The 13,188-nt window shown below is 40.1% G+C and overlaps 1 protein-coding gene across 10 annotated transcripts in view; it reads left to right on the top strand.

Annotated features, from left to right (window-relative positions):
- Positions 1–13,188, top strand: part of NCOA7 (nuclear receptor coactivator 7) — a 91,787-nt gene that overhangs the window by 57,413 nt on the left and 21,186 nt on the right. For 9 of the 10 annotated variants that reach the window (XM_051792143.1, XM_051792147.1, XM_051792141.1 and 6 more), the window contains 4 exons: positions 7,104–7,183; positions 8,042–8,149; positions 9,574–9,675; positions 10,745–10,870. In XM_051792143.1, the coding sequence (XP_051648103.1) occupies positions 7,104–7,183; positions 8,042–8,149; positions 9,574–9,675; positions 10,745–10,870 (416 nt within the window). Of the gene's footprint in view, positions 1–5,115; positions 6,375–7,103; positions 7,184–8,041; positions 8,150–9,573; positions 9,676–10,744; positions 10,871–13,188 lie in introns of those variants that run through there. The other variant, XM_051792148.1, reaches the window with a different exon arrangement.

The following is a 13,188-nucleotide window of genomic DNA, read 5'->3' as shown; positions in this document are numbered from 1 at the left end:
CAGCTAGGAGCTATTCTTCTGTCCAGACAATACATAACATAACTTGTTCCTAATATGTATTTAGTAGCAAAGGCTGATCCTTGTCAGACCTGAAAAACATGTTGGTGGTCCCAAAGACTTCTCTGATTTTTCCATCTATGTTCACTGTACTGTCAGAAACCTCTTACCTCTCACAATAGCCTTGTCTTGCTTGGTTTTGGCTACAAGGGACACTTCACCCCCTGCCTTCATGTTCTCTCCTTCCTTCTTCCTTGTGACTCCAAATATTCACATTGCAGATAGGCTGCATTACATCTGCAGAAAGGTGGGAGAGAGCTCCCTGGGAGTCACTCATCTCCCTTTTCCCCAGGATAAGTTTCAGGAGCTGGAGGCAGAGGCTGTCCTGCCCATCAGCATCCCCTATTATCAGAGGATGAGTTGTGCAGTCTCCATCAGCAAGGCACATGCATCTAGAATGGCTTTCTCTACAGCCTTACTGCACTTCGGCAAATATTGCTATGACCTATTTCTTAAGTTTTGGTCTCTATGTGCAGAAGTATGTCTGTTTCCTGTCTGATAAGAGGTTATCAATTGATCTGCATCATGCTTGTGTCTTCAGACAGTCTTAGAGCAAATGCCAGCAACCCTTCGCCTTTGCCTTTACTGGACATCCTCTGCATGTCCTTCCTTTGCACAGCACTGCACATTCTTCTCCTTTCAACTTCCCTTCTGACCATCACATTCAGTATAAAGAGCCTTCTAGTCATCCCTCTTCAGTGCTTTTTTCTGGCTGCTCAGTGACACACCATTTCAGCAGTACTCTGATTTCAGTACATTTCAACTGTTGTCACACAGGACAGAGATTTCCAGCTGAGATTTAGAACTAAAGCACTGTGCTGTTGACTGCATCTCACTGTTTCTTTACAATAATGTTCATATTTTCCCCCTGACAGTTGGAGTGCGTGACCTCCCTCTGAAACTGAGTGGAGGGGGTGTTTTTTGTATTCCACTTCCTACTTCCCCCCCTTTTCCTCCCTTTTTGATTTGTACTGATCAGGAAATTGCTATTTTCCTATGGCAAAAGTTTCACTGGTGAAGGAGCACAGGTGTGGTCATAATGGATGACAGTTGCCTTTTTGTTTCGAGGGACTTCAGCAGTAGTGAAGGAGGAAACCAAACAAGAATATGATTCAGTAGAGTAAAATATGCAGAAGTGAAGGTTGAGGGCTTGTCAGAAGACTGTGGGGAAAGTGGGAAGCAGAACAAAAACAGACACCTGAGTTGAAAAGGTATAGGGATTTTTCTTTTCTTTTAATATGGTAGCAGCACACTACCCAAATCTGAGCAGAGAATGTTTCTGTCTAACTCGCTGCTTTTCTTCAGGGAGATAGGTCTGATGAGATAGCCAAAAAACGTTTCTATGGATATGCCCCTTAGCTGCTGCAGCTACCTAAGGGGGGAATGGGGCTGGGATAATGTCTGTCTCAGAGTCTGCTGCATCCTCTGGGAAGTGCTGAAATGTTAGAGTGGGTGGGAGGTGTCCCAAACCAGGAATCTGGCTCCTGTGGTGGTGGGGTTCACTCACATGTGACAGGACCTGAAAGAAGAACTTTTTATTTTAAACTAATAATTGCAATGTGAATGCTGTTCAGTTCATTTCAGGAGTCATGAGAAGAACCAGAGGGGTGCTTTAAGTCACAGATCATCCTATTCACTAGTCTGCACATAACAGAATTGCTGAAAGTTATTAAAAAGTCAGTGTAGAAAGTAGAAATGGAAAAAATTGTTCAGACAGACTGATTTGTCTTCCTCCTCTACCATCCCAAGCAGGACTTTCATATTCTTGAGATTTCTGAATTTCTCCAGAATGACTTAAGTGATACTAACCCCATCTCTGTCAACATAATTGGTATCAGGTCTCATTCACTGATAAGGGAACTACCCCAGGAAGCCTTGTTTGCTTAATTTCTTATCAGTACTCTGATTAGGTTACTTTGAGTGATAACTCTTCTCCCCTGAATTTATTGCATTTTAGATTCTTTTAAGCTACCTGCAGATTTTCACACTTTTGTCCTGGTGCTTGGCTAGACTGTGGTAATATAGTTTTATTACTTCTAACATCTGTCATAGAGATGTAGGACTGGAATGTCCTAAACCAGCAATGACGTACTGAGCGGTGTGGAAAAGTATGACTGCTGTGTGATGTGGAAAAATTACCAGTACATACAGATTTAAGGAAACCCTTATTATGTCACCAGCACAAATTAATATTTTTTTCATATCTTAAAGTCTGTGTTTGGTTTTACTTCATCCATCTTAAAAAGGATATAGCAGGAGAAGAAAAGCTAACAAGAAGTATGGCCTGTGTGGTCAGAGAAATTGGAAAGAGTCTAAAGTAATGGCCTGAAAAAGTGAAATAACTAAGAAAAGATGTTGGAAATCTGTGACATCATGAATGGTATGCAGAAGGTGAATGATGACTTGTTCACCCTTAAACTAACATTAATTACAATGATCAGTGAAATTAAGTATAAAGTACAAGAAGGGAAGCACTAATTTGTGTAGCGCATCATGGAAGCGATAATTTATGTAGCACATCGTGGGGTTCATTGGCATAGGGCTGGTGTGGAGGTCTTGAAGGGACAGGGCAGTTGAGTGAATGCTGCTACTCTACTCTGGGAAATTTATGATTTCTAGAAGCCAAGGGGACTAGTCAGGGGAAAGATTCATCTTATTTACATACAGCCTAAGTCTTTGGTAAGACAGAGATTAGTAAGTACATTGGACTTTTGCACTAAGTATGCCATTGCCTCTATTCTCTCAGGATACTGAGTTTGTTTGCCAGGTGTGGGAAATGGTCAGTCCTTTGGCCCCTTGCTTACTTCAGCATTCCTGCTGGGCTACCAGACATCAGGACCTGTCAGGCATGTTCAGCTGTCGCTGCCAGCACTGTGAAACCTTGCACTGATTTTGACTGGCAGCAGGTTAGTCTGTAACACTAGTGGTGATGGTATTGTACATCAGTGTGGGCAGCCCCAGAGTCTGCTGATGCTCCTTGACCTATTCTATCTACTTATAGAGCTATTTACACAGTTGCAGAGGTGTAATTCTCCTATCATGCGTCAAGGTCTTTTGGATGATAAACTGATTAACCTCTTTATTATACTCCTTCAATAGTTGCTGTCCAAATTAGTCTTAAGTAACTGGTTTTTGTAAGGTTTCCCTTAGCACTGCTAAATGAAATGTGAGGAGTCTGCTAGGAAACTGAGATACAAATATATCATTAAGAGCAGAAAAATTCCCATTCTAGACCTGTCTGTTTTCAGTAGGCCTGTATTTCCTTGCCTGTTCTCTCTTGGCATTCTTCTTCTCTCTGCTCATTATTTCTTTTTTTACATAATTCTTATTTTGCATGTTTCCTGGAACCTCAGAGAGGTTCAGTCCACCCACACTGCCCTTTTCATAAAAATGCAGTGTGATCAAATTTGCATTAACACCTAGTAACTTCTCATTGTTGTGCAATCCCATCTCCAGTGTACATGCAGTGCAGAAGAACTTGGGAGGCAGAACCATGAGTCATTTCACCACTAAGCAAATGTTCAAGAAGTAGACAGTGGCAGTTGTTTTAAAACCTGTGGAGCTCTTCATCTAGTTCTACCTGAAAGAAATGTGGTTTCTGAGGGATTCCATCATGCCTGCATATGCTCTGGGTGCCTTTGGGACTACTACTAGAGCTATTGCCTTCTGATCATGTCAGAAAAAGATTGGCTTCCTGAAGGAGAAATGAGAGAAGATAAGGGAACTGGAGAGATAGTATGTGGTGGTGTGCTTAGCCAGGCTTCCCACTCACTGTGCTTTAAACCATTCATGTAGAGCACAATTTGTGACCTTGGCCTCGCTACATGTACAGTATGTGGGGCGTAGCAGTACCTGTCAAATTAAATGGATTCATTGCAATTTTTTATTCTGAAGGTCTGAATTTTTTAATTTATGATTTTAAATCTTTATATGCACAATTAAAAATATAGACTAGTTAAGACTTTGCACTATTCAAATTGATATGGTGTGGATTGCCCAAGCCTGCCTAGTAGTTAGACTCAAGTGTAAGAACGGTGTTCAGAGCTCCTTGTTGTTGGGGTAGGAAGAAAAAAGGGAGTAGAGGGCAGAAGAAAAAAAGCATCCAAACAGAAAGTGTAAGGTTTTGGTTTCAGAAGACAAGTAAGTTCACAGACTGTGACTGCTTCTTTTAGCCTGTAGATAAACAGGCTCTACAACATATATTCTTGCACATAGATTTGCAAGAAAAGCAAGTATCCAATTGTTCAACTTATTTAGAATTTATTAACATTTATTGGCAAAAGGAGGACTGTATTATGTTTAGTCTAAACTCAGCTTGTCTTTTGAACTTTTTTTCTTGTCTGTATGGTTTGGGGTTTTCAACTGTGTGTGCATATTTAGTTCACTCTTCTGTATTGCACCATGCTTGTGTTTAGGACCCTACTAAATAGACTCACAGTCCTGTCAGCCAAGAACTAGAGCATATTGTATGTCTCCTTTGAACACAGCATTTCAAGTTACAGCTTTTCACTGGATAGTATTTTTGAATCTCCAAACTTTACAGTCCATGCAATTAGGGGGACCTGGAAAATACAGTGTATTTCACAGGGGGAGAGAGAGACGTGTCCTGTCTCCCAGGGAGGAAACTAGGGGAGAAAGTTGTCTGTACTGCTATTTTGTGGTCATCTTTTGCCACAGTGGCATAGTGGTTGCTGTCATGCTCAGCTCTCAGTCACAATTTCCAAAGACAAAGCTTTGGAACAAAAAATGTTTAACTAATACCAAACATCATAAGCTCTTCAGAGAAACTGGTTTTATTGCATATTGTTATTTCTCCCATCCACACCCAGACTTAAAGTTTTTCACATTCAACAGGTACAAAATCTCTCTCCCTACATCTGTCTGGGCTACTTTATTTCCACACCTCCAAGATCATACTGTTGCATGTCTAGTTAGTGTGAAATAATTGCTCTTAACTGTTTCCTACCTTGTATACTGTTTCAGATATAAGTAAAGGTTAAAATATCTGAAAACTTGTCTACTTTTTCCAGCTAGACCAAATAATTTACTAGAAGATTAAGTCTACCTATCAACCTTTCTTTTCTTTCTCCAGTCATAGGTTGCAAACAGCTTAGGTGGTTTGCCTGCATGGGTGTGATACGTAGTTCTAGCTATCCTGGAGTAACCAAAATGGTACCTCCTATTAGCACAAAATAGTGTAGACTCACTCTTTGTTAATTGGGGGAGCTTCTTCAGGCAGCATTGTGCCATATTGGCAGTTGTATGTAGATAATGGATAAAGAAAATATCCAGTATTTGTCACTTTTTTTGTCTTCATGTTGTTATTTTGTTTCTGATAGTTTAATATTGTGCCCTGCTAATGCTGTCTTGACCTATTTTTCCATCCTTCAGCACAGACTGCTTTGACTTTGATCATAGGAAGGTGGTGAAACAATGGTGAAAATACAAATGGTCAGAAAAAATTTCACTGTGGGTCTCCAGTCTTGGAGATGAAATATCTGAGATGATTGATGCTCTATCCCAAAATGCTATTAGAGAAAAGCCAGCATCATCCTGATCTTTCTCTTTCTACCTCTGTCATTCATGCCATGTGTACTATCCACATGTACTTAAATTGTGTGTGTTTAGGTCCCTACATGTTTTCTGCCTCTGTTGTATCCCTAACCAGTGCACTTCTTGTGACTGCATCCCTGGCAGGTGGGGAGTGGGGTAAGCTGGCAGTACTGCCTGGATGTGTGTTCAGGGCTCTTGTGAGTCTCTTCTGACTGAAGGAGATAGTCCCTCCAGTAGCCTCTGGGAGACACTGCGGCAGCTCCACAGCACTAATCTTGCTGTAGACATGGGCCAGCAGAAGGATCAGGTGCAGCATGATTCTCGACCCCTCCTTGTTTCTTGTGTACATTACAGTGGGGCAGGCCAGTCCTCGCCCTTGTTTTTACTATCTACCTCTTGCTCCCTGGAAATAGCAAAGGTTGCAGCAAAGCCGGAATGCAAGTCAGAAGCCCTGTGCTGCCATTCCCTGTCCTTTCCATCCTGATCTTCCAGAGCTGCCAGCTTGGACCACAGGAACGGTCCTCCCAGAAGGACAGCGTCTCTGGGCTCTTGGTTCTGGCTGCTGGTTTTGCTGGGCCCAGCCTTGCGTTGTCTTCTCGCCTCTTCCCAACTTGTTCAGGCTGCAGCAACCTGCCAGAGGCAGCAGAACCTTCCTGAGGGGTTGGGGCGATCAGGCTGGGCGAGCGGGGCAGCCATGAATTGCCTCACCATGCCCCATCCCCACTCCTGGAGCTGGGGCTGCATGCTGCCCTCACCTCCCCCAGGTATGTGGGTGTGGGTCTGGGTCTGGCAGTGGAAGGTGAGACCCATGGGGCTGGGGCTGGCTGGACAGCTGGCATCATACCTGATCCTTGGCTTCACTCCCCCACTGCTGTAGTAAAAATTGGAAATCTCTACCTTGTTCATGCTGCTGAGAGCTCCTGAGTGCCTTTTGGGTCCTGCAAGGGTTTCTGCAAGGGCAGTGGATTTTGAACTGCAGCTGATAGGAAATGTCTTCTGCATGAGCTTTGTGCTTTCTCATGCTTGACCGTATACATGCATGTTTTGCAGAACTCTTGGCATACTTTAAGATTCAGAGTTTAAAATAGTATTTAAATATAATGTACTTGTGGTGAAGTGGTGATTAACCAGTATTTGTTGTGTTCGTACCAAGGTAATAGCAGTGCATCCATTCATCTGCTGGTACAAAGTACTTGGATCCAACACCTGAATTATGCAGGAATCACAGAGGAAAACATAGGAGCAGTACTCTGTTGATATGGTATCGTGTATACGTTACTCTTGCAGAGTTCCTGAATGATTACTAAATCTGCTGTACTTGATGAAGTTCTTCTTGCCTTACAATGCAATTTTAAGGCCTAATAGGTATTTTTAATGTCTTCTCTTGTTCCTGTTTACAGCTCCTTTTTGCACATCCTGTAGATCACTTTCAAAACATGCTGAAAGACAAAAATCTTGAAAGTCAATTACTTGAATTTTTTTTTGCTCTTTAGATGACAATCAAAACAAAACCAATGAAAAGAAAGAGAAGAAAATGGTTTCTCAGAAACCCCATGGTACCATAGAATACACTGTAAGTACTGGTTTGTGGTGTGTTCATATCTGCTTTTTGAAAATGGAGCTGTTGAGGTCAAGAGGGAGGCAGTGGCACAAAACTGAAAGCACTTAGTAAATAATTTTGAAGTTTACACCTGTCTCAATAGGGATTGCTCCAAATATTGTTGTATGGGGAGAGCTGACATCCTGAATCTGTTCAGCCCAGGTCCGCTGTCTTTTCTTGCAGCTGCCAATTCTATTTTTACTTCTACATTATAGCTCTCTAGTAGAGCAACTGTTTTGTTATTCTGAAAAATACTTCCATTCCCACAGTGTTGCTAAGGTCATCAGGTGGTTGGCCTGTGCTTGGTCTCGAGATGGTGAGACCTCTTTGGCTATGCTGGAGCAGGACAGCAGCATGCTGCTGTGGCAGCTCAGAGGACTAGCTCTGCCCAGAAAGTCTGTGAGCTGTCAGGACCCTAAACAGGGACCGCACTCAACTCTCTATCATGCAGAGCTGCTGTGGAAGATTAGTGTCCCAGCTGGGAACAACACAAATGCCTGATGTGTGGTGGTTGCCGGAGGTGTAGTGAACTTTGCAGTGTTTGACCTTGCTTTCCTTGCCAGACCAGTTCTAAATACAGTGGTGCTGCTTTAAGGTTTTAACAGGAAAGGAGAGGGACATCTGTAACACATCAGCACTTTATCTACTGTATAATATGAGAGAGTAGTTTTGTCTTTTTTTTTTTATGCTGGTCTATCACTTAAGCTGTTAAATAGAGGGTGTATTGAGGTCATCAGGTCTATTCCCTGAAAACAGTCTGTTAGGTGGGTTTTGGTTCAGCTGGTGTGCTGAATGTTTTCACTATACCTTAAGCTTCAACTCTTTCTTCAGGCTGGAAATCAGGACACCATAAACAGCATAGCATTAAAGTTTAACGTCACCCCAAACAAGCTTGTGGAGCTCAATAAGCTTTTCACGCAGACCATTGTGCCAGGCCAGGTAAATCTTTTATTTATTTGGGGTTTTTTTTAATACCTGAAGCATTATTATTTGCTGTGTATTTAAAAGCTTTTTAGCACTTAGATATATCTTTTAGGTACTTGGATACAAGGATAAGGGGCAGTAATTTAAAGCCCTCCCTCAAAGTGAAACTTAGTAGATCATTACTTGGAGTGGGGGGGAAGGGGAGAGCTTTGTAATTGCCATATCTGGCTTGTTATTTATGTGCTGTCACTAAAGCTTAAAGATGACTTTGAAGCTCAATAAGGTAATGCAGTTGTTGCAAGGGAGTTGAATTCTTGGCAAGTCTAAATAAATGCAATATATAATGCATTAAAGAATTACAAAGTTAGATACAGAAATTGAAATGGCTTCTTGCCATTATGTTGGGAATGAGTCAGTCTCCTGTAAGATAAGAAATAAATGGAGAGAGAATGTTTTTAGGAGAGTCAAGTATTGGAAAGGCAAATATGGAGACTAACACCTGGTTCATGAAGAGCAGATCTCTACTTCTGCTTCACAGACATGAAGAGATTCAAGTGTCCTGATTTGCATATAGGGAAACTGAGGCACAGAGAGATGGCTTGACTTACCTAAGAATACCCAGCAGACAGAAGCTGGGATAAGGAAAATAATTTCATTTTTCTGAACATTTTTAGTTTAAAACTAAACTCTGAACATTTTTTTAAATTTAGAAATATCTTTCTTTGCTCTGAGACTTGGAACAAATGACTCACTTTTTATTTTGGGTGGAGGTCCAAAGGTGAACTGCAATTCTAGTACTCCTGTACTAAAAATCTGTAATGTTCACTGTGAGGGAATGTGGAAATTCAAACAAAGCATTGCATTTTTATATACGCTTATATTAGCATTGTACATTTGGGATTTTTTTCTTACAATTGTAGTATATGCTAAAATGCTGCTTCATATAAAGAATATTTTCTTAGATTTGGAGATGCAAATATGTTTTTGGAAACAGATAACCCGTAGTGAAGTGTTATAAACTTCTAGCACTAAAAATCCCTCTTTTTCAGCAATGGCCTTCACTTTAGAGCAGAATTTGTTTTTACAAGTTAATGGCTATTAATAGTAATTTTGAAGTTACTTGTTTTCTAGTTGGCGGTAGTTGCAAGGCAACCTGGGATTGCAAATCTTAGGGGGGAAAAAAGGTTCTCAATCTGTAGAATGTGTTTTATTCTCTTACCTGTGCTGCAAAACAAAAGGTAGAGCTAGATCCTGCAATTAGACCTGCATGTGCCCCACTATCATCACCTATGAAGGGCTTTAGAATAAGTAGTTGTTAAGGAGTGCATTGCAGTCATGAGTGATCAATATTGTGGTGTCTTTCTAGAAGAATGTAGTATTTATATTGAATAACCTTTTACAGCTTGTGCCTTACTGTTCTGAAATGTGTTTGTATTTAGATTCTCTTTGTGCCAGAGACAAGTGCTGCAAGACTGTCGTCTTTTAGTTCTGGTGCTCCTGTTTCTCCTTCATCATCAGATGCTGAATATGACAAACTCCCTGTAAGTCAAACATGGGTTCACTGGTCTTAAACTCTCAAAATATTTTCTGATTCTGAAGTTGAGATTCAAGGCTGTGTAAATAGCAGTTTTTTGAGGTTACAGGCCTTGTGTGTAGTGTATTGTGTAAAATTAATTTGCTGTACTACAAAATTTACCGTATCTTAAAAAAAATTCCAAAGTAAGGAAATTCTGTCTGAGCTTAGGAACCCATTACAAGTTCAGTTGGGCCTGGAGTCTATCAAAACAACTGAAAATAGTCCAGTGTGTAATTTTTAAAGAATAGAAAGTCAAATATGAAAAATCATTTAGTGTTTCACAGTGGAGATTTTTATACTGCTCTGCAGTCCAGAGTCTTGAATCCTGCATTGGGATCCTTGAAGAGAGAGGCTGTTAGTTTAGTCTGAGCAGTCAGTATCTTTCTAGTTAAACATATTATGGTGGTACCCATATATAGACTTGTCTTTAGACAAGACTATAGGATTTAATCTTTGTGAAAGGCCTTGGCACAGCTGATCTTTCATTTTCTTTAGAAGGATGATTGACTATGATGATTTTTAGACAGTAGTTTTAGGCAGTTTAGCTGCCTTTAACATCTTTAATATTGGCTGATGTAAAAGTAATTAGTTATTTCAAATCCATAACTAATGAAAAGGAAAGTGGAGAGAAGCTTAGAGTGAATAACTGTGTTTAACTTTAGCCTTATGCCTCTGTGCCACCTGCACGGGGAATCACACTAGTGCTCTATGAGCAGAGGTCTTCAGTGTAGATGGCAGGGCAGGGCAGGCCCTCTCTTAATGAGAGTGCATCACTGAATTTTGGTGAGCTGACTTGCCTTGGTATTTTTTAATTTCTTACCTGTTGTTTGTATGGAGGTTTTTTTGTAATGTTACAAGGGTTTTTTTCCATACAGGATGCTGTGGGAAGTGAACATACATACATACATAACCATTGCTTTTCTTCCTTAAGCAAAAGGAAAGTAGTTGTTTGAACCTGGCCTTTTAGTTTTTCAAAATCTGAAAATATAGTATTCTGATCCTGTTGCTCTGCACTGAACTTTCTCTTTTCTAAGGATGCGGATTTGGCAAGAAAGGCTTTCAAACCAGTTGAGAGAGTCTTGTCCTCTACTTCAGAAGAGGATGAGCCTGTGGTTGTCAAATTTTTAAAAATGAATTGTCGTTACTTCACAGATGGTAAGGTAGGTGAAACCTGACTTTTGGGCATTGCTTGAGATTCTTTAAAAGCAAAATCTCTTTGGATAAGTAAGATATGAATAGTGGGGGAGTCAGTTGTGCTCCATATTTTTAAAGAATGTAAACGTTATGTTGGCTTTATCTGTTACTGCTGTGCTTATTGATACTGTGATAATATGCTGTATAATTTTGTTCTTTCAGTTGTTTAATTTGTTATGCTAATAGCTTTATGAAAGAATAGCTCTTCTACCCGTCATTATTCCATTATTATGTCTTACCAATTATCTGTGTAAGAGTGCATTGCTATAGAGTGCATACAGAGAGAAAACTGCACTTTAGAGTTATGACATGTCAGGATTAGTTGTCCAAGTTCCATTAAATTGTGCAACAGCTTTATAAAATGAGTACATGCCAATCTATTTCATTTATGACTTCAAGATAAATTTTAACTATTCCCAGAGCAGTGTTTCCAAATATGTCCATGTTGCTTCTGCACTTTTTAATTAGTGTTGTGCAAGCCCTAATAAAAAGATAAGTATTGCTTTATACAACCTTTTCTTTCTGTTTTGTGTAAGCATTCTTGTAATACATGTGTACCCACCACGACTGCAAACCCTAAATTACAGCAGCTGTTTTAGAAGCAAAGGCACAAAGCCTGGGTAGTATTTTAACCTGCTTTGCTTCTCAAGGTTGCAAGACACTGTCTTCTTCAACCGCCTACTTTGATATATCTACTCTTGTTGACTCTGGTTTCAGTTAGATATCTGCATGTTTGGGTTTTCAAATTCTCTGGAATTTATAACACTGGATATGCTAATCATTGTCATTTCAACGTATTTTTTCCCTTAGTCCTGACTAAGATGGATGTGTTTACACCTACAGTTTCTGGCTTCAGTGGATGTAGACTGTATTTAACCACTCTGCAATTTTGCAGTCTGCTATTTTGTAGAAAGTAATAGAGAACTACTTGGTGTCTTGCATGTAAATTAGGGCAATACTGTCACTTTGTATGTGATGCTTGTTAGGTGCAGAGGATACAGATTGCCAGTTTTATGGCTGCAGGACTGAAAAAGTAATTTGCAGTCAGAACAATTTAAAATGAGATGGCTTCTTTGCCAGAGTAGCTAAAATCCCTTGTTGCCTTGCTTCCCGCAGTGGGAAGCACAGCCTATTGATGTATTGCTTTTCTGGCTATACTAGAGTTACATTACATGTCTCTGCATTTGGCTTCGATTCTTTGACCCAGACACAAACCAGGCTTGTGAACTGGGTCATACAGGAAAAGCAAATGTGAAATACATATGGACTTTGCTTAACAGAGGAGCAGGCATTCAGGTACTCACTTGCTAGTGCCAAGCCATCAGCTTGATATCTTATTCATTAAAAAAAACAAACCAACAAACCAAGCTTGTGGTCTTTTACCTGCCTATTTGCGAGACTTCCTTGCTTGCCTTGCAAATGACCTTGAATAGTTAATAATATCTGCAGTGTGAGTCACTCCAGTTGATCTGTGGCTCCTATTTGTCAGTTGTCATGATTTACACACAGCTTCTGAGTTGGTCTGGTGAATTTTGTAACTCCTCTGAAGGAGAGGGTACAGGAGAGAGACATTGGAAATCTCCTTTGTAAATCTTGAAAAATGGTCAGTTGCCACGAGTTGATGTTGAGTAATGGCTGATGCAGCCTCTTTCAAATTCATGGGTAGAGCACGTTTTGAAGAATTAAATATGTCCTCTACAGCTGTGCAAAATATGCTTGGATTGGTAGTAGAAGCTGCTTCTATTTTGGGGAGAAGATCTCTCCTATCAGATCCCTATATAGAGAAGCTTTTTGCATGTACCTCTGGGAGACTAGATCAAGGAGACATATAGTGTAGTTTAGCATAGTAGCCTGGACATTTCCCTGAGTAAGACTGCATTCAGGTGTGCTGGTTGCATGTAAATTCATGTATCAAATGAAGATGGCTGCATTTAGAATAAAAAACTACATCCTTTTTAAAAAAAATAAATCCACTAATCTATTTTGTTAGAGATTGATTAACAGTCACATTTTTATCTTGTAGTAGTCAGCACTGAAAGTTGAATAATTCAGATGTTCTTCCTTACCTGCGAAGAACTTGGTTGTTACTAAGACACTTTTTTCTTTGTTCTTCTTACAATGTCTGACTTGATTCAATTGGAACACAGAATGTTTTGTTAGCAAGATTGCATGACACAGTACAAAGAGGCAGGAAAGAGGTTTTGCTTTTTAGGATAATAGCCTAAAATCCAATAATAAATGATAAGTGCATTATATGTGATGTGCTAACTCTCTCTTCTCCTAT

This window comes from Manacus candei, unplaced genomic scaffold (genome assembly GCF_025592945.1).
Source record: "Manacus candei isolate 608988 ecotype Guabito, Panama unplaced genomic scaffold, ASM2559294v1 h1tg000034l, whole genome shotgun sequence".
NCBI lineage: Eukaryota > Metazoa > Chordata > Aves > Passeriformes > Pipridae > Manacus > Manacus candei.
The sequence above is the reverse complement of the archived record's forward strand: the minus strand, read 5'-3'. Positions and strand labels throughout refer to the sequence as shown.